Source organism: Anguilla anguilla, chromosome 3 (assembly GCF_013347855.1).
Source record: "Anguilla anguilla isolate fAngAng1 chromosome 3, fAngAng1.pri, whole genome shotgun sequence".
In the NCBI taxonomy this organism is placed as follows: Eukaryota; Metazoa; Chordata; class Actinopteri; order Anguilliformes; family Anguillidae; genus Anguilla; species Anguilla anguilla.
In genome coordinates this window covers 27599080-27621471 of record NC_049203.1, presented here as the reverse complement: position 1 = coordinate 27621471, position 22392 = coordinate 27599080, and the positions used below count along the sequence as shown (strand labels likewise).

The 22392-nt window shown below is 43.1% G+C and overlaps 1 protein-coding gene across 5 annotated transcripts in view; it reads right to left on the bottom strand.

Moving 5' to 3' along the window:
• The window catches only part of scml2 (Scm polycomb group protein like 2), a 61273-nt gene extending 39397 nt beyond the window's left edge, over positions 1-21876 (bottom strand). For all 5 annotated transcript variants that reach the window (XM_035410466.1, XM_035410467.1, XM_035410468.1 and 2 more), the window contains exons 1-2: positions 21745-21876; positions 227-379 (exon numbers count right to left, since the gene is read on the bottom strand). In XM_035410466.1, coding sequence (XP_035266357.1) covers positions 227-248 — 22 coding nt within the window. In that variant the 5' untranslated portion in view covers positions 249-379; positions 21745-21876. The remainder of the gene's footprint in view (positions 1-226; positions 380-21744) is intronic.
• Between the last annotated feature and the right edge of the window lie 516 nt (positions 21877-22392).

Here is a 22392-nt window from a genome sequence, read left to right as displayed (position 1 = left end):
TCAAGGCTCACAAAATTCACTTCAATTTCATGACATCAGCAGTCATTATTTAAATTGCGCTGAGTAACCGGACGATATTTGAGTAAACGGAACTTAACACAAGCTGTCCCGACACTTGCAGATTTGCGTGCGTGCTGTCCTGAGATCTACGAGGATGGCAGTTATGATTTACGGCGCAGAGGAAGGGAAGCAGTTGAGCTGCGGAACCCGAAAGCGCCTGGGTTACCTTTCACCGCAGTTCTGCCCATCTTGGCCGCCGGCTGGGGTGGCACCTGCGCCGGGTGATCAGGTGACGGGCAGGAGGGCGGTCACTCCCCCGACGCTGGGGTCCCGTAGGCGCAGGGAGAAGCCGCGACTCGCGGTCAGACAGACTGCACCTCTGCAGAGAGAGAGAGAGAGAGAGAGAGAGAGAGAGACTGTGTCAACAGTGCAGTGACTGAACTAAGGGATAACATACACAGGGCCTTCTACGTCATAAAACAACTCATTTCTGTACAGACTCAAATTAGAACTTGGCTTAAAATCTTTGAAGCTATAATTGAATCAACCACTCTGTCAGTGAGGTGTGGAGTCCACACATCAGTCAAAAATTTGGCAAATGGCAAAAACCTCCAAGTGAAATCCTGCATGTAGAATTCCGTAAACACACCTTAAAAGTACACAGAAACACAACTGGGCAGAATTAGACCAATGCCCATTACTTTTCAAGATACAAACAAGCCTAGGCAAGCAGAGTTCAGCCGGAATGGGGACAAAGCCTGTGGGGAGCACTGTCTGTCAGAAACTGGAACCTCTGACCCACAACTTTTTGTATGTGAAACGAGGGTCCAGTACCATTTATGAACAAAAACTGATAACATGAATAAGAAGTGATATAATTTTGACTTCAAAGTGGGAGTATCTTCATTTAAAGTCTATGAATCGAAGGTACGGTGATCGCCCTACCTTGACATACCTAAATGAGGTCTCTGGCTTCAGATAGTCAAATAAGCCAGCTTCACTATTAAATGGACGTTAGCTAAGTAGCTAGATGGCCACCGGTAAGCTTTCAGCACATCATTAAATGTTAGCTACTTGTAACTAGCCACTGATCTATAAAATATGTGGCGACATAGCTCAGGAGGTAAGAGCGGTTGTCTGGCAGTTGGAGGGGTGCCGGTTCGATCCCCCGCCCTGGGCGTGTCGAAGTGTCCCTGAGCAAGACACCTAACCCCTAATTGCTCTCAACGAGCTGATAGGTACCTTACATGGCAGCCTTTCACCGTTGGTGTGTGTGTGTGTGTGTGTGTATGTGAATGGGTGAATGAGAGGCATCAATTGTAAAGCACTTTGGATAAAAGCGCTATATAAATGCAGTCCATTTACCAGAATAGAATCTATTTAGCTAGCAAGTGCTTTGAACTTATCCAACAAATATACAATTAACATAATACTTACAAGCTATCTACCTACAACATGAACACCATTTCACATCCACAGTTGTGCTGTTTTTCTGTCCTTCAAAATGATCATACTCGCCAGCTGTCACTAGTCGTTTAAGACTAATAGCACTGCTGACTGTATGCCACTGCCACACGGACACATTTCAACAGTGGATTAATACCGCCACCTACTGCACACCAATGGGAAGTCAGCCAGCCCCTCAGGAAGAGACATTCACTGGCCCTCAGGATCCAGCACATTCAAATTTTGGAAGCACGTAAAACATATTGACCCCCAGTCAGATCAATGCACAGCCCTGTAATACTAAGAGTTGACCAAAGAAAACAACCCCCTCACAGCTTGTCCTGAGCCTTAGTTCTTCACGCACAGACACATACTAACACCTCCATGGCTCAGAATCAGAACAAAACAACTACAAACTGAACTAGAATCAACAAATTGCGACACAAATGAAACAAAGTACAAGCCCAGCGCTTACTGGGAACCTCAAACAAAATCACAAAGGGAAATCAAGTTTTATCAGGCAGCACACTGGACCAAACTATCCGTCTACCACGACTGACAAGATACCGAGAACCACCGTGACGAGGTACAGACTCAGCGAGCTTTGCCTAGCCATAAAGACCAGCAAGCACAAAAAAATCCAGAAAAAAAGACGATAAAACTGAAATAGAAAAACACTTCCTGATTGAATGTGCCAACAATAAAAGTCCCCGCACCTGATGCGGATGAGCTACCCTTCTTACGAAAGGGAAAACACAAACTGCTGCGCACCAGTACAATTTGTGTCCTCTTGCCGTCCTCTGAGGGACACACATACATGCACAAACATACGACCTTGCGGCAAATAGTCGTCATTTTGCTACAAAAGCACTTTAGTGCAAATCGTGAGAGAAAAGAGAGACAGAAAAAAAGAGGCAGAGACAGGGAGAGATGAGCGATGTATGCGTGAGTTCTCACCAGCCGCACACTCACGAAATGCTGTCCCCAGGATTGATTACAGCCTGCTGAACTAAAGCGACCCTTGATGTAAAAAATGAAAAAATAGCTTTACTGAATCAGATTTCTCCCCTTCCCACACTCCGCCCGTCTCTGGCCTTCTCTCTCCACTGCCAGCACACACAAGACTCACTTCAGCTGCACATCGCAGCTTCTCCTCTGTCATTTCTACGGGTAAAAAGCTTTCTGTGCTTTTGCATGTTTCTGATGTGCCACTTTGACTGTGTAGATCCAGACCAGAGCTAAGTCCCACTCCAGCACGATGTTCACCTCACGCAGTGACGCGACACTGTGGCAGAATTCACCGGTGGCGTGACACATTACAGGAGGGTCCTTGAACATACTCCAACACTCTGCCGAGCTCACCCTAGAGGAGGAAGACGACACTTTGTGACATGTTTTAAGGATTGCTTCCCTGTTGGGGGGGGGGGGGGGAAAGGCCATGCAACCCTTTGCTAAGTGTTTAAGAAACAACACGAAACGCTCCCGTCGGACACCTTCCACGTTCCAGCTCCAGGTTTCCACGGAGCTCGCGCCAGCCACTCGCGCGCTGTGGTCCCGATCGATCCGGGGCAGGATTTACGCCCGGTTTCCCCCGGCCCAGGCACTCAGGAGGGCCGAGAGCGCCGCTCGGTCTCGTCGTTCTGTGTTCTGATCACGGGGCGGAGCCAGCGCAGGATGGGCGGGTACGCATCAGCACGCCGCTCCGCGTTCCAGCTGTTTTCCGTGAAGTAACGGCACCTCGCCCGTCTCTGTACACCGCACTAAATCACCAGGAGACAGCGCAGCACGGTCTGCCCCGCAGCCCCGTCCCCCTCTACAAGATAAACATGGAGGTCTACAGGTTCCCTGCACAGTGGCCAATTCCCATTAGCTAGTCCCCGGTGAGAGAGAAACATTTTAAAAATGGCTTGTCTTTTGGCAAATTTCAAAAATAGACCAGCATAGAAATTAAGTTTCTTTTGCAACACCGTGCGGTAGCTTGCCTTTGGTTTCACAATGACATTTAAGAAAAACAAATTAACAATCATCCACAGACATGTAGCATCAGGAGAATTCCCTGGTCAGGATATTACCATCAGCCGTGTGAAGTAACAGTGTATGATTACATACTGATTTTAAAAATTGTAAAATAAATCCAGAAATAAAAGTACATAAAAATTATACAAGCTATAATACATTTAGTATATGCTGACTGCAGGAACAAAAGATTTTCTAAAAACATTTCTAGTTTACCGGGGAATTCCAGTGATTTAGCATTTTATGCTGTTCTAATTAGTTATGCCCAAACGTGATCATCAACTATCAACAAGAAGCCCCCACCCCACAAAAAGTAAAGCGGAAGTTTTCTTAATGATTCACCATTTAATATATTCATAAAAAGTACTAACTCTACACAACACTCTCTGAGTAGGCATAACGCAAGTTATAAGACACACTCTGCTTCTTCATATCTCAATCTACGGGACTCTTCTGAAGCCACCCTCAACCGTTTTCCAGGGTGAAAGAGTTCATATCCAACACCCTGTGCAAACCACATGGTGCCCTTTTTTTCTTGCAAGAGTATATTTGTTTCTCTCATTGTAACAGGAACTGGATGGATGTTTACATTTCTGATGGAATGTTCCACGTTCTCCTGAAAAAAGAAAACACGACTCTCCAAACATTCTGGGCAGGGTGACTGTGTAAACTCCTCTAACGGAACACGACAGGCTAAATTATAGCAAAAAGAACACTGAACCTAGAGGAAATGTCTGTGCACAACTATCATATTAGACAAAAAAATGTACACATTAAGACTAAGTAATGTCAAAACTGCACAGCAATAAAACATCAAATTTGTTCGCAAATGATGACTATAATAACAATGTCCATTAATTTTAACATTTCAGTGACTCAGAGAGGACACTTACAGAGTAGTCTGTAATTACGCTACAGCTTAGGATAAATATTTGCACGTTCCTGCAGGTAGAAGTTCTGCAACTCTGTCCTATGTTGCACGTTTTGCAGCAAGCTGCTTGCTTTAGCCTAGTTGTAACGCTAAAATGTTCTCCACTCGGCTCCACAACACTGAGGTTTCTCTTGACCACTTCCCTCAGACTTTTGAGGCATGGTTTAAGTTATCCTCATGCTGGAAAGTTTTTTTGTTTTTTTTTCCAGCCAAGCCTGAATCGGATTTTTGAGCCATAAATTTCATGGTATATATCTGTATTAATCTCCCCCTTGAATTCTGGCATGGACACTGTAACAGGAATTCAAGATTTAAATCAACCCCAAAGAGAAACAGGGCAGCCCCTGTCCTTCACAAAGGGAGAGACGTTCTTGTCACGGTGATTTTGAAAAACAATTGCAGATGAGCACGTCAAAGCTCATTTCTGAACCACAAAAAATGGTATTAAGGATGGAAAAAGATCTGACCAATCGGTACTACAGTAGCCAATGATTTTTGATCACCAGCTTTTGAAAACTCCATTTCCATTTTCCTTCAGAACAGGAATACAGCTGCCAAGTTGGAGAGCTGAGCAGAGAAATTCAGGATTGTGGACTCTTCCGGAAAGGGGCTGGGCCCCCCAGGTCTGCTTCTGCTGCATTCTGGGTGGGGTCTTCCTGTTGCAATTCTTTGCATTTTAACTCAGGAAAGGTCATATTTGGAGGTGTCGTAACCCCGCGACTCAGAATCCCAGACTGCCTTTATGACCTTTAACCTTTGGCGGTGTTTAGCCTTAAACCATTTGAATAATTTATTTTATGGTATACTGAGGTAAGAAGCTCTTGAGTCCTCTTCCTCACAAGGTAGAGATTATTCCAGTATTTTCTGGATTACAAACACTAAAGTCAAAACTAAATGGATCAGCATCATGTGATTTTTTTAACAGCAATTACCCAAAGTAGAGGTCAGTTTAACCATTAATACAAGTTTCTAAAGCTCCAGTAATGTTCTAGATGACAGAAATCTAACACAGAGTTCATTATAAAAGCTGTGCTTTTTAAAAGAGAAAAGTAGTATGCCGTAATTATTGGAGCATATGCCATTACATTAGTACTATATTTGACCCATTTGACCCAAGGTGTAAGATCACCAATACGCTGTTGAAGTAACAACACTTGGGAGAATAAAAACAAACAAACAAACAAACAAAAAAAAAATTCCAAATAACATAGGCTACTCTTCAAAGGGTTAAGAATAAAAAGTGATCCTAAGTGGACTGGTCAATAATGCTGCTTCTCTCTTCCTCTGGCCAGAACTATGCCGGTATGCTGATCCTCAGCAAAGAGAGCAGTCACGCGACTCAGCTATAGAATGGCCCGACCGTACCAAGAGGCTCGTGGAATAAGCCAAGAGGGCTGAAAACCTCAGACAGGGCGAGACCCTTCACTTTACTCATGAAACACCATGATACCTGTTTGCATCTGTCAACTTAGTCCATCGATTATCTCAAGTCCGATAAAGTGAGACGCTTAGTCCAGATGGCTGCCTCCCATACATAATTTAGCTACCCGCGGGCGCCTGCTTTCACTGTCAACAGACTAGCACGTTACATAACGAAAGCAATGCTGCGGCCTTCCCGCACACATAGGGCAATGAACTGCATCTGTGATACGGCAACACTACAACACAAAATTAGCAATGTTTTCAACTTCAGAACTAGCCATCCACCATTAACAGACAATTGTATTTAAATGTGAAATGTCATTATTGATATACAAATGTCACAATGATTATTACTGCAAGCCAGATTGACTTGAGTTAAGTTGAATTATAAAATGCAGAAATGCACTCTTACAACATTAGAAATTATTTGGATGGGCAAACGTTGTTAAACTGCAAAAGTATCTTCAGTAGCTTCTCAAACTGTCAAAATGCTAGCAACACATTTTGTAATGTACAACAATTCATATTCTTTACCATCCCATGTCAATCTGTTATTTATAAAAAAACAATAGCTACAACAGTTGGAAAGCATTACAACACTACTTGCACAAGATACAAACACACGTAATTCAACTTCTTCTATGCATGCAGCTAGCAAGCTAGCAGAATGCCAGTAAGAAGTTAACCACCTATAAGGTGCACCCGTTTCATCTTTCTCTAACCTGAAAACAGAACATTGCCGGCCTTTCCACCCAACATTTTAAAGTGAACAAGCAGTTTACTTCCTTTTCACCGAGCAAACCGTTCTACAACAGGCTGTTATAATACTGTAGCCAGCTATGTCTTCCTCTGACACTTCCCTTGTCTGTGTGTGTCAGTCAGTATTTCATAAAATAACCACCGTGCTGTGATCTACGCTGAAAAGTGTGATGAACTGAAAAGACACAAAGTTTAGAAAGCTAAACAAAGCAAAGGACGCAATAAGGAAATTAATTATTGATCAGGTTGATATGCAATCATCTTCTGGTTTAGTGTAGACAATAAATTACAACAACTTCCCAATCACGACAGGATATTTAGTCAGTCAGTGTGCATTATTTTAACATTAGGAACTAATGGATGAAGAGCAAATAGCAACTGGCAGAGTCCAGATATGCCATCAGCAAATTGATCAGTCACTGGCACCAGTAGTGTCCAAATCTGTTTATTTCTAGTACATCATGTTTGTTACAAAGTATCATTTGCATAACTACATCTGGAGGCCCGTCTGGAGCATGTACTCCGAAGCAAAGGGATAATGAAAAGAATATTTACATTTTTTTTTTTTTTTTTTTGCAATTCCTGCAATTTAATATGTCTGCCGTTACGAGGGGCCCAGAGAGCCGGGGAGAAAGGTGAAGCGCTCGTCATAAATATGTTTTGGGGGATTAAAAGACGTGCTCTTTGAACCAGGCTCGATATCGCAGGCAGGGCTGCAATTTACTGAACCTCCATGGCGGAGTGGCGTGAACGATCGAAGCCGGTCCAGCACGCCGGGACCTAATCGCAGCCCATTTAGACACACCACCGCAGACGTGCAGTCGGAGAGCGGGGCGACACAAGTTTTTCATTATTTCTCCCCCTCGTCCATATATTAGTCCATAACCCCACATTTTGAGATTTAAAAGTCTTCATAAAACAGAGGTAAGAGCAGTCTAAGCGTATGCTCACATTGGTACAATGAGTGCACCCCATTTTCCATGAGATCTGCTCGATTGCCTTTTAAGGCATCAGCGAATGATCTCTTGGGGTAAATTCAGTTTCTCTGTTTTTTTTTTTTAAATCCCTATGGAAAATGTCCATTCTGAAACACTGTGTGGAAACTTTTCAATGGTGTTATAGAAAAATGAAAAATCGACTAGGCTTGGGGTAGGCCTCTGTGAAGACCTCCACCACAGACACTTCCTCCTAGAGTCAAAGGTTTCAGGCGGCGGTTCAAGCAAATGTAACCGCACCTCCTGTGAGCAGACCGACGCGGTGCTCTTCATTCAGGGAAAGTGAGGGGGGGTATGTGTCATCTGCCTCCTCAGTTCTTACCAACATAATCAGGCAGAACTAGAATTGCAGTCATTTCTCCATCATTTGTGAGAAACACTCACAATGTCACCTCCCTTTTCTAAACATGTGAATGCACACACCCCCACATTCTCTCACATACGAAAATATGAATGGCAGACTTTTGTCTCAATGCCCTCCCACAACCACAGCCAACTACTTCCATTATTTTTTTTTTTTTAAAGTCCAGAAAACAGTGAAGAACTTCTGCTGGAGTGGCTCTTTAAACCCTTAAAGCCCAATAACCATGAAATGGTTAGATGCTGGCGTCCAACAATGTGTCTTAAATTATTGCTTTTATCAGTCAGTGATTCAAGGTGCAGTGCTATAACCCATATACTGTTGTAAAGCTTACATTCTTCGCATGGTGATGCAGTAAAACCACTAGAAATAACAAAAAAAACAACTAGTGCTGAAATTGACACCGCAGGTAGATGATTACAATATTTTATAATCCAGACAATGTCCGTAACAAGACAAATGGCTGCTAATCCTTCTCGATTGAGATTTACATAAACAAATTACCACCTGAGCCAAAACAAATGCATCCACTCTTTGTAGGCCTACACAGGTTAGGACAAGTTGATGCATTATTTTCCATTGAGCTGATTGGCTTTTCAGGAGCACCTGCAATTAGCGGTTCTGCATACGCACATACAATTTCAAATGTGAAAAGTGCCATTTTCTAAATAAGCTAATTCTTACCTTTCATGCAGAGAGAAAATAAATAATCTCAACCAGACATTTGAGTGCTGAGTGAATCATCCAAAAACGACTCCTACATGAACAAATTAGCCCACTCTATGATCTACCCATTGTGACTTGAGCCCCTGCTGGAAATCCCGTTATATAGCACTATAGTCAGTGCTGTCCACGGTGTTGATGGTTATCATATGTCAGACTTGGATTGAATGTCAACCTTAACACAGCCTATGAGTTTAGGCCTACGCATTTTAACAATAGCTACTGCCATATTGTGGGAAAACCAAAGTGCGACAATGATAAAGATTCTTGTCCTTGTCAGTTCTTGAAATTAGATGTTTGACGGCCCCTGTCAACAGTTGTGATGCCCACCTTCCCCCATTAAATAACATCAGTGACAACAGGCGTGCATCAAAAACCCAAACCTCGCTGTGTACAACATATTGTACCAAGACTAATTTTAAAGAAATAAAAATGGGCACATGGCAACCATGTTTTATTTTAGCAATGCAATTTGAGCATGCTCTATTTCTAGAGTGTTCTGTTAAACGCAAAAAAAGTATGCTGCTCATTTATTTTTAAACTTCAAGCAATTTTTACTTTTGGTACAGTTGAGTATGTTATTTCAATTGTATCCCACTGCAACGCATGAGATCTAGCAATCAATTAAACGAATTAGCATTTAAAAACTGATTCATTTCCTTTTTCAACAACTCTGCTGTGACTGCTCCATGACTTCTGTCAGTATTTTCCATGACAAACAACCAGCCTTATCAGTACAAACAACCCTACCAATCAGTAATCTGTAGCACTACCCCCAGAAATTCACCAGAAATTATCATTTCAGTTTTTCCAAAATCCCCCCTAGTGGGTTTCATTTCTCAGGGTCTATGCATTTCAACCCCTTCAATATTCAAACGAAAGTTACGCCCTTGCGATAATTCATTATGCAATGATGTAGGCTAGACTCTTACCATTAACCTACACAGTTTTTGCCTGTATGCCCAGACTGAACTGAGAAATAAATTCTGAAAAACCATTCATGTTGTCACAAGGTGCAAGTAACACCAGTGATAAGAAACGGTGCAAGAATTCTTTGAGCGAATGTATAAAAATAATTGAAAAACATTAATGTGTAATTTTTGTATATTAAGTTAAAATGTTAATATTGTACCCTAAGTTTTGAGTGACAAAAATGAAATGCATTTCAAGACATACCGCGATTCAAAATACCACTGTTTCTGTAGAATGACCCCTTGCAATATGTTAATCCATCATTGTATGCTATATTGTATGCACAATTCTGGCACTTAGCCTATAACGTGCAACCCTTCAATAAATATTTAAATTGTTCCAATTTTAAATTTTTGCCACGCCTTTCATTTTTTATAACCTACATCTCAATGTACTGTGGTGGTTTTCTTGAAGACTCTTGACAGAGCTTTGACAAGCACCGTCAAAGTCACCATCTAGGCCCTATTTTGAGTCACCAAAAACCCAGACTTCCCATGAAATTTCTGTTGTAAGCTTTGATAACTAGCGGTGTTCAGAACAGGTAGGCTAATTGTTATTATTATTATTATTACTATTATTATTATTATTATTATTTAATACAAGGCTTAGCCACAAAGAGGGACTTTGATAGAAGTCTGATAGAATTAGCTTCAGAAAGTGGAAGATGGCTGGGAAAAAACCATGTTCACAGTGCTCCAATTTGGAGAGGATTTGCCTTTGGTAAAACACATCTAATTTTACTGCTTTGTTCAATAGACTCAAACCTTTTTTCCTGGTGTTGGTGAGATCTTGAGGCACGATTGGAAAAATCTGGTTTCGTATAGTATCAGAAGTACATGTAATCACTACAGAATAAAGAAAACTGATTTTTTGATTTCTTTTTTTTTTTTTTTACAGAATAAATAGGCCTATGTCTTTTAACTTGCTGAGTGAGCATCCCATTGGATCAGGTCTGATTTGGTCATTTTTGTGCAAATGTGCTCTTTATTTCAAGCTTAGAATCATGTCTGTACTTCGTGTAGTTTTAGAGATAATGGTCTTTTCTAGGGTGAGGGGATTCTGACAAGGAATGATTAAACTAGGACTGATATTTCTGATGACAAGCTTTTCCTGCATCTCAACATGGCAGTTAGTGGATTGGCATGACTGCAACAAACAAGACAACTAAACAATTTCACTTGTAGCAACATCAAAAAATAAAGTGGTTAATACTTATGGTCAATTAACTGATGACTGTTTTCCAATGAAGACATTTATAACTGTATGCCTTATTAATGAAAATATATTTAAATATAAATATATAACTTAACAGTAACTATGTTTGTAATTGATGGAAAAAGCTCTTTATTCCTAAGAACAAGTGGACAAGACTGTGCTCCTGGGATTTTGGCATCAACAATAAAGGTGTCTAAAATATTCGATAGATATCTCACACTCCAGTGCTTTCATAATCAGTCAGGTTACAATGGCACTACCACCATCCTCCTCCCTCCCTCTCTGCTTACCTCCATCCATCCATCCATCCCCTGCCCCCATCTCTCCCTCTCTCCCTCCCCCCCAGATTGAGCCATGGGTTCCATTGAGAGTAGAGCCATAAAGATTCCAAGCCACAGTAAAAGCCCATTAAGCCCTTTGCATGTGGGGCAGCCTGCAGCCTGGAGATGAAAAGGATTCCAGCTCTCCTCATTAAGGGACGACTCTCGCAGTCCTCTGGCCCCGCCCCGTTTGGGAGGGGCCCTGCGTCCTGCCCGGGCAGGAAGCCCTTTGGAAAAGCCTGCTTTATGACCTGCGAGGAAGCACTGGCGGGCATGCGAGGACTCCACACCCCCCTTTCCCTTCAGCCACGTGAAAGGGAGGAGACGCAATAAAAACTCCATTTCCCTTGGTTTCAGAAAAAGAATTCCTGCCACTTAACTCTATATTTCACTCATATTAATTTCTCACCACAGTCATTCTTAATGATGAACTGCACGTCTGCCATTCCCTGCTGCCGAAGTGGTATACGATCAGAGCAGGTAAATCCGTACACTGTACACCCCACAGGCCAGCCTACATCCCAGATAAGAGAGCCTGAGTGTACGGTAAGGACGAGGCCTCAGACCGAGGAAAGGCCTGAATCGAGGCAAGAAAGTGGCCTATGAAAGAGCTCTCCGCGTGACAGGTGACCCATTTCACTCCAAAAACAAACACGTAAAAAGGGGTCAGGGGAGAAAGCAGGGCTCACAAAGGCCCAAACGCGTTAAACAAACAGAGCGTCAAAAAAGCAGGAGAGAGGGATGAGGAGGAGGAGGAGTAGAGAGAAAGAAAACGGGGTGAAACAGGCACGCCGGGTGGAGTGGGGGGCCCGCTGGTGCTCTTTTGGGAATGTTTATAATACGTGAGGCCGGAGAGGTCCATGGAAGCCGCGAGATGGGGGGGAGGGCACACGCCAGGCCTTCACACGGCGCTAGCTCTTCTCCAGGCAGTCGGCACAATGACAGTCCTAGATGGGCCGAATGGTCTGTTCTCTGCATCAAACGTTCTTTTGTTCTCGTGTCCTTATTCCACATCGCAACCTTCTCGGATTTTGCTTGAAGTCAGTACAAACAATTTTGCTGTTATAAGGAACAAGTAGCCTATTAACCAAAGAAAGCATAGTGAGCTCCATAATGTTTGGGTTTTTTTTTTTATTTGGCTTTGTACTCCACAATTTTAGATTTGTAACCAAACAATTCAAATATGCTTAAAGTCCAGATTCTCAAGCTTTTATGAAAAGGTATTTTTATACATTTGTGGTTTCACCATGTAGAAATTACAGAACTTTTTATACGAAGACCCTCCATTTCAGGGCAACACAATGTTTGGGAAAAATGACCAGTCAGGTGTGTTCAAATGCTTCATTAATGCAGGTATAAGAGAGTTTTCAGGATCTAGTCTTGATTCTAGGCTTTTGATTGCCTTTGGAGACTTATGTTTGGAGACAACATAAGGGCCAGTGTCAAGGCAGCCATTATGAGGCTGAGAAATAAGAAAAAAGCCAGAAACAAAAGGGAAACTTAGACTTGCCTAAACTAACAATTTGAAACATAATTAAGAAGAAAGAGAGCACTGGTGAGCTCAGTAATCACAAAGGGCCTGGTAGGACAAGGAAATCCTCTACAGTCAATGACTAAATAATTCTCACCATAATAAAGAAATAAAAACCCAAACACCTGTCCAACAGATCAAACACAGTCTTCAGGAGGCAGTCATGGGTGTGTCAGTGACTACCGTCCACAGAAGACTTCAGGAACAGAAAAACAGACAGGCTTTTATGAATTTTATGAAAAACTGAAAAAAAATCTTCTCATAAACCGCAAGTCTGATTGACAAAAAAATTGGTAAGTGGCATGTCTGTACCGGTCCCAAACAAGGTTAAGTTCTTACATCAAAAAACAACCATGCAACATGCAAATTAATCAGTACCGTAAATAACAAAATATGCAAATGAGACTGTCAGTCACTGTTATGCTAATAGTCCTCAAACTTGCTATGGCTCAACACAGAGCGATAGCATCGATGTGTACCAAGTCTGACCTGATAAAAACACACAATCGGGGAAAAACAAACGTGGCTGCCACAAGTGATTGAATATTCTGCCTTTTCTGTAATATTTGAATACACTTTTACACATCTTCATTCATGTCCATTATAAAAGGACCCTTATGATTATTACCATTATTATTATAAATAACAACAACAACAACTACAACAACAATAATAATAATAATAATAATAATGACAACGGTGACAAACTGGAACTCTGACTGTGGCAGTGCAGGTTCTAGCCAGATGCCTTGCCCCACAAGGCAGTGTCCAGGGTTGAAGGTGCTTAGCAGGCAGGGTTTGTCCCACCTCATCATGCACTAGCACGCCTGCATCAGCTGCACAAGAAGCTCATCCTCAAGTGCAGCAGCTGCGCAGCTCGGAGTGAAAGCAAGAAGCAGTTTGGATGCATGCGCTTCAGAGGATACGCACACTAGACTGCTTTCACCAAATCAGACAAGAGGACGATGCATGAATAGGAAGGGCCGACAAATAGCCTTGGACATTCCAAACCACTTGTCCACTTTTTAAATTACACTGTAGGTTCAAATAGTGCCATCTAATTTAGTTAATATTCTCTATCCAGGAAAACCACAGATGTCCGCCACACAGAAATGAATGGAATAGTCACTGAGCTGCTCAATGTTACTACAAGCAAACTAGAAGCACAAAATTTCAGACATGCAAATAAATTCAGATATAAAATTACTAAATCACATAACCACCATGTATGAGCCTCTCCATATCAGTGACAGTGTTAAATGCAGTGAAATATCCGCCAGTCACATGAACTTGAATTAAGATTGTTAGGGGGTGGGCTGGGCAGTGGGGTGTGTGGGGTCTTGGGATGGGAGCACAAATCCCCCTGATCCCTGTGCTGAGGTCTGTGGGTTTTTCTGTGTGGGGAGGTGGGGGGCGTGAGCTGAGATGGCACTGGCGTGGCTCTGTAATTGAAACCACATTGCTTCTCAAGCTACAGAAACACAGAATGAGTAAGTAGAGACATCCAACCCCACGCCCCACAAAAAATGGCAACGTCCTAGCATCGACATCACCGGCAGAATCTGTCCCCTTCCCATCTCTTACGGAAACTGAATATACACGAAGAGTATATTGATAAATATACTTCAGATTGGTATATATTGTAAAACATACTGCTATATCTAAAAGCACCAATAATGTATATTTACTTGAAAGTGTTGCAATAACTTCTCTGACCTTGAGGAAATATTTTACTTCAGTATACTGGATTTCCGCAAAGGATGTTTAAAGTCCAGTAAGACAACAGCCACTCTTTAAATCCTTACAAGAGCACCTGCAGGTTAAAGAATGCTTCCTCGGACTAATTTCAGAAATGATTTAGCCAAACCTTTAAAATATTTCACAGACGCTTTACCGCTAAGGGATCAGTAATTCAGTCCTTGGCCAAGGAGCTATGAGAAAATGACCCATCACAGAATATGACCTCCATACATCTGCTTGGCTTGCATTTTAAAACAGAATTTTCTGTGTTTTTACAGTGTGCTGCAATCAAGGAAATTTGTCTGTGGATTTCTTCTTTTCTCTGGCCTGGCCAGTTACCTCTAGCTTTTTCTATGTTTCGGGGTACCGTTTGGGGAAATAAACAGGACAAACAGTGTAGAAAGGGGCCTGGCTGTTCGCGGCACAGAAACGAATTCACGCAGCTCCAGCCAGGAAGCGAGAGAGCGCGGACGTGTAGCCTGACCGGCGGCGGCGGCGGTGTCATCCGGGCGAGGGGCGCCTGACGGCTCTCGGCCGCGGGAGGAATAATGCGCTCCTTGTGCTCGTGTGAGGAACGCACGCGGGCCCCACTATCGTCTGTCTGCGCGTCTGTCCGCAAACAGAGGATAACAGCAAGCCACTGTAATCTCAGGCGGAAAGATTCGAAGCCCTCCCCTGTCGCAGAGTGCGGTCGAGCAGCAGCACTGAATGGGGTCCATGGCGTAGGGCAGTTGGCACTTGGGAAGGTCCTTTAACTCCCTACCGCATTATGAGACTGATTACAGGGCCCAGGGCTGCCGTGGGGCCGCCCTACTGGAGCCTGTCTCCCACACAAGCCGCCCCGTCCCCTTTGGAGCTGCTTCAGGGGCAGAGAGCTGGAAAGCTCACCCAGGGAAGGGGCCAGAGCCCTGTGACGCGGGAGACCAATTAAGCCCTCACACACAATCACCCACTCTACATGTTACACGCAAGCTGACGAACACCCGCATTCACACACCCCCAGCCCTCCACCATGCCCCAACCCCCCTCATGGAAGTGAGATATACAGCCATATACTGCAAATATGAGGACTTTCCTGAACATATATATATATACACATACATATTTTTTTTATAGGCATTGTGAAATGTAACATTTTTTGTGCAGTGTTGCAATATCTCGATTAGGCCTATATTCCTCTTATTTAAATGTATTTTCAGTTGGCTTATATTCTATTGCCATAATGTCACAGCAGACGATCCCATTTCCTTCTGCACTCTGACGGTTGAACTCCGCAGGGCCGGAACCGAGTGCATTCTGGAGAGGGGCGTGCGAGTGACCGGGTCAAACGAGCGGTGCGTCTAGACCGGCAAGGAGGGGCACGACCCCCCCCCGAAATTCCTCGCCGAGGCACCAAAGGTGGAGGTCACAAGCAGAGCAGCGGGACAAAAGCATTCTGTACGCAAGGGCCCGCCCTTTAAACATGCCTTCGGGAGCCCAGAGCAAACACGGGCCTCAGCGAATCACAGGAGGCCACAGAGCGCCCAGTGGCATCTCATTAAAAACACCACAGCCTTTGAAAACTGTCCGTGCACACAAACTGCAACTTCAGAAGACCTGACTGAAGACTCAGCGAGCAGCATTTTCTGTACCACCTGTGGGAATCTTCCCTCTAGCTAACCGAAGCTTGGTCCCCCCCCCCCCCCCCCCAAAAAAAAATCTGGTGCGAGGCTCTTTGAGGAGGTGCGAAAAGAGAAATTAAACAGAGGGTGAAAGGGTTTATTCCTCCCCCCTCTTACGGCGAGCTGACTTTATCTCAGTTCAAGGTCTTGGTCCCCCATGCCAAGAGATGCAGACTGCAAATTGTTTTCTCGCAGGAATAAAATCCATCTGGTAAATATACAGTAAGCACAGGCAGGAATACAGAACAACCATCGCTCTGACCTCTCACCTCAAAGGGAAATAAAGGCAAACTTAATTCACAAAAGGTAGGCCTACTCCCACCATTCTGTATCATAAAACACATCCCTCTGAAATCTTAATCCTACAGCATTTATTCAAGAGCTACAGAACAAATACAATTGTCATTTCTATTAAATTTCCTTAAGTTCATTAAAAAGGCAGTCAGTCTAACCTCCACGGATGTTTCACTGATTAAGCTTCAGTTGTTCTGTCTACGGCCAGAGTTGCGGAAGAAAGGCTCGCTCCACAACAATAACGGTCTGATTTTGCCAGTCTTGCCGATTTTACGGCCGAATCATCAGTTTTTAATTTATGGCGTCCTGTAACTTAACCGAACCGCGCGGCGATTTCCTCTGCGACGTCCAACAGGCGCTCGGGGCACAGAGCTCCCTTTCACTGCGCGGTCGATGTGTCAGCAGAGTGCATTACACTCACAGCTGGAGCAGGAAGGCTACGGGGCACCCCATCGACCGGAGCAACCCTTCTCGCACAACGAGAAGGACATAACGTGGCCAACTCGGGCCCTCCCTTATTGGCTGGAGCTACAGCCAGTTACGTGCTGCTGTGCAGGACCGCGAGCCACCGTCTGTAGCGACACGGTCAGAATTCCGACCCGGACCGCGGGGCTCGCCAAACCGCCACGCTGCGTTTTAACGGGATGAGCCACACGGCAACACCTCTCGTTTTTGTTGTCCTGAAGAGAGAGTTCACCCAAGAAATGATTGAATGCAACGCGCAGACAGGTTTACAACCTGTTTCCTGTAGAGTAACAAACTGTGACTGTGACAGTTGTAGGTTGCTGTCGTCGTGCGACACCCAGCAGCTTTCCGCGAGCAGGGCGGCGGAGAAGTGAAAAGCGAGTGAATTTCGCCACTCTGCCGGCGGTAACAGACGGTGAAATACGCGGCGCCGCACCTCAGCCGCGAGCGAGGGCAGGTGTGGAGGCGTCTGGGTGGGCGGGGCGGGGCGACTGACGGCATCTTCCCAAACTGCTGCAGCAGTGCGGGGGAGGCCCGGCGCCTGGGGGGGACAACTGGGGAAGGTGTCCCGGGCCCAGTCTGGAGGGGGGGGGGGGGGGGGGGGGGAGCAGGAGAGAGAGTGATCCTCACTCATAAATGTTGGCCATTGATTGGGGGCATGGGCCCGTAGAAATAATTTTGTCCAGGGCCCAGGTGTCATGCACGCCGGCCCTGCGGAGGTTAGCGTCAGTTCCAGTCCCCGTCCAGCCTTGCGCTGGAGTCACAACCCCTCCCATACTACCCAGAAGATAAAAGTTCCACAGACCTCGAGAATCTCAACTATTCTCCAAAAGAAAATAAATAAGAAGGCCCAACTCAAACGTTTTCCAAAACCCTACTCCTATTGGTCTCAGGGCCCCTCAAACAGTGCCCCATTGCAGGGAAGGGCAGAGGCGAGGCATTAAAAAACCAAAGGAAATTCTCGTCCGAAGACACAAAGCACACCTCACAGTCAGTTCTTTTTTTACATACAACACATTCATGCAACTAATGTGTACAGATCCATTTATGCAGCTGATATTTACAGATGCATTCATGCAGCTGATATTTACAGATCCATTCATACAGCTGATATTTACAGATCCATTCATGCAGCTGATATTTACAGATCCATTCATACAGCTGATATTTACAGATGCATTCATGCAGCTGATATTTACAGATCCATTTATGCAGCTGATATTTACAGATGCATTCATGCAGCTGATATTTACAGATCCATTCATACAGCTGATATTTACAGATCCATTCATACAGCTGATATTTACAGATCCATTTATGCAGCTAATATTTACAGATCCATTCATACAGCTGATATTTACAGATGCATTCATGCAGCTGATATTTACAGATCCATTTATGCAGCTGATATTTACAGATCCATTCATGCAGCTGATATTTACAGATGCATTCATGCAGCTGATATTTACAGATCCATTCATACAGCTGATATTTACAGATCCATTCGTGCAGCTGATATTTACAGATCCATTCATGCAGCTGATATTTACAGATCCATTCATACAGCTGATATTTACAGATCCATTCGTGCAGCTGATATTTACAGACCCATTCATACAGCTGATATTTACAGATCCATTCATACAGCTGATATTTACAGATCCATTCATACAGCTGATATTTACAGATCCATTCATACAGCTGATATTTACAGATCCATTCATACAGCTGATATTTACAGATCCATTCATACAGCTGATATTTACAGATCCATTTATGCAGCTGATATTTACAGATCCATTCATACAGCTGATATTTACAGATCCATTCGTGCAGCCGAACTACCTTGCTTAAGTGCATAACGGCAGCAGCCCACCTGGGAACGGAACCTGAAACCTGAGTAATGAGCCCAGTTCCCTAGCCACGCGCTACACTGCCACCACAACTCCCAATGATAAGAGAGGGAGCTGCCAGCCAACGTCCGAGTCATCACTGGTCTGACATCGGGCAAGCAGAGCGGAGACAGCCAGGGACCCGCCCCTGAGGAGGACGCCCCAGGCCACGGAAATACAGCAAATTCCGTCAGTCCCAGCGGAGATCTGGGAATTAAGAAGCCCCCACTTCAGGGAGTTGGGGGGGAAGCATAGGGGAGCAGAAAGGTGAGAAAAGGGACCCATTCAAAAAAACCTCCCAAATCCCAAACCTCCCACTTCTCTCACTTCATACATTAAAGGCTCTGAGGAAGAGTAACATCCTCCAATCAGCATGGCACGTTTCTGTCAGAGAGTAGCACAGCAAACAGCAAACACATTTCCTGTAAGCAAATTAAATTCTGACTCAAATCCCTGCTTCGAAAAATACGAATTTGGGCAAAGAAATCGAACTGCCACGCAACAAATTATGGGATGAGGCATCAGGTCTGTTGTCAGTAGTACCACAGAACAAACAAAAGTTGCACAAAATGAAATGAGCTGCAAGGTTCCGATTCTGTTTTTCGTTTTTTATTTTAGAAATATATATAATGCACTACAAATGGTGATTTTTTTTACAAGAAAATAAGCAAAACAAACTTTATGGGCTGAGCTAATTTTTTTCATTGTGAAACAATAATGAAAAAAAATATGGGACAGATTGTGGAGGGAAAATGGATTCTTCTTTATCGGAGATACAGGCAAGAGATGCTGAAATCCCCCTCCAACGGCAGAAATTGGTCTGAAATTACAACATTGGCAGTAGGCTACAGGGCCAATGAGGAATATGCACTGGGCTAACACACCAAATACTAAAATGTTCTGTGCGGCTGTTCGGAACAGAACCTGCGGCATAGCATCTCAAATGGGCGGGTACGTACATTATACAATTTTCCCTCTGGTTAAGACATCGGAAGTTTGGATGCCCTTTCACACCGTCCCCATTTGTGAAAGGAAGGGATCGATTCATCCAATGAGCTAAAGCCAACAGCACTGCTTCCTGGACTCAAACCGGCCTGGTTCCACTGGCTATCTAAACAAGAAGGAATCCACACCCTCCAACCTAGCCTTAGCCTGCAGTATTGATCATCATTAGGTCAACCAAATCACACAACAAATCACACAAAAAGCTTGAGTGTCTCCTCCTCCAGGCATAGGTGTACACCTGAAGTTTCACTGAAGAAATGCAAAAGTACTCCCAGGAACATACTTTCACTCACTGAAGATCTCTCCGACCTCTCTCATCACTTAAAAACAATTAAAATTATCTGGAAAAACTTCTTGTATCAATGGCCAGTTAGGGCATGGTAATGTTTTCATTGTTTGCAGATTAGGTGAGAAACTTGTGAAGTCACACTCCATTGAAAGGAATAGGGAGTGCCATCTCCAGAGTTAACTTTCTGGCTTTTCAAAGAAACACTGAAGAAGGTGAAAGGTCTTTACTCTCCAAACATTTTACCAGACAAAGACTGATGCAATACTTCCTGTTGTAAAATTGGTATACACATTCTTTTGGTGTTAATAATATAGAGGAATATTCCCATGCAATATTAATATGGTCTCTCACCAAAATAAACAAGAAAAACCAATTTCAAGAATGAAAATATCTATTTACAACCTAATGAGTTCAGTCCGTCTTCAAAAATGTCATAAATACGTGTATGAAATCATAAATGTACTTTAAAAAGATTTTTTAAAATACTAATTGCAAAGTAATTATAATAACTAAATAACGTCGTTGCATTATGTAACATGTTTTATAAAACTGTACTTAATATATGCGCCTAGTCGTAAGACACTAACCATGCTATAAGTTAAAACACATTATCCTGATTACAGAATTTAATATTCGGAATGACAAAAACATACATAAGGCGAAACAAATTACGGATGTTGGCCTCCTCTTGCTGTTATTACTGCCTGACGTAATGACACAAAACAGCAGTTCTTCGTACACTAAGTCTGTAACTTCAAAAGAGTTAAATAGGTCCACATAGCGTCGCTATTCATTTGTTAACGCGATGATGAAACGTGATTTAAAAACATCGAACTACGCTGAGCATACAATACGACTCAACGCGCCTTATATTGTAAAGGCTAATATTACACACAGCATAAAAAGACCCCTTGTGTAGGCTACTGACCGCAGGAGGCGTGTCTCCTCTAACGCTGCGTGACAGAATGTAAAACAATTATTTCCCAGAAGTAGGCGTACAAAGACGATTTTTAAGAAAACATATATTTATTAAAAAAGCAAAGGACTTCCGACCAATTTTGCATACAACTGTCAGTGTATAAATCAATTATTTTTAAAAGTAACGCAAAATGTAGCTTGCAACACATCGCTATTTGTTATCTGTAGCCTACAATCGCGTATTTGTAACATATTTATTCAACCGAAAAATACATAATAAAGCCTACATTAACACGCATAATGATACCACGGAGACCTTATTAACAGAATACTGACGGGACGGCACGCAAGAAACCTTCTAACACCACAGACGTGGGAAAAGCTAACAAGCTAACAGCTTCCCATTTGTCTGGCGCATTCTCTTACGGTGTTTTTATTCCTGTTTCGATCAATATAAATGCCATCGTCTCGCTATAAGCAAGCTAAACAATATTAGGATTTAAACATAAAATAACTGAGCTTTTCGTGAATATTTGTACAAGGTGGTTATGACGGAAGATGATAGGCGGTAAACACCAGGACAGCTCAATGTGTACTATAGTTTGGGGAATAACGCAGCCCGTGAAAATACCAAGCGATCGGAATAAACTGTGGACAACTACCCTGCTTTTTAGAACAGTGACTTCTGGCTGTCTTTAATCGGCCCAAGCTACCAGTCCAGAAAGTAACATTTAAACTTTTCACGAAGACGGGACGATTATAGTAATAACCAAAATCGAGTTAACTTACCAATTATTCTTGAAAATCGCAGCAGGTTTCAATACTTTTCCTTGGTACTAGGCCGCCATGTTCTGTGCACATCCGCGCATGTCCAGCAGCAACCAACTTGAATTTCATGTAGGTATTTTTTCCATTAGCCTACTGGGGGAGATACTGCCAGCCTACAGTATATTTTTGTTTCCCTTGACTGTTCAGATGTTACGTCAGTTAATTACGCATATTGTTTTCCAAACACAGGCGTATGAATGCATATTTGCAGATTACTGGTCCGTTCTTGCAGTAATCAATAATCTATTTTATTATGTAATTGTGAACTATTAAGGTAAAATGTTCACCATTATAAATAAATAAGCAATATAGCTTCCGCAAGTAATAAGGTAGGCTACTTGTAGTGTGTTGTGGCATTAATTTTTTTTAAATCTCATTTCACCCACGTCTTGTGGTTTATGAAACCACGCGTTGTGTGTGTGATGGTATCTCATGTGGTCAACAAATAAAAATGCATAGGCCCATAAAGAGATGCTACAGTTTAGCATTTTAAATGTTGACCTATATTAGGCTATTATATTGCTGCCTTTTTGAAGTCTGCTCCCTTGCTCCACAAAAATGTTGACGCGCGTATAAAGCAGTAGATACTGTAAAGCACTTTACCTTTCT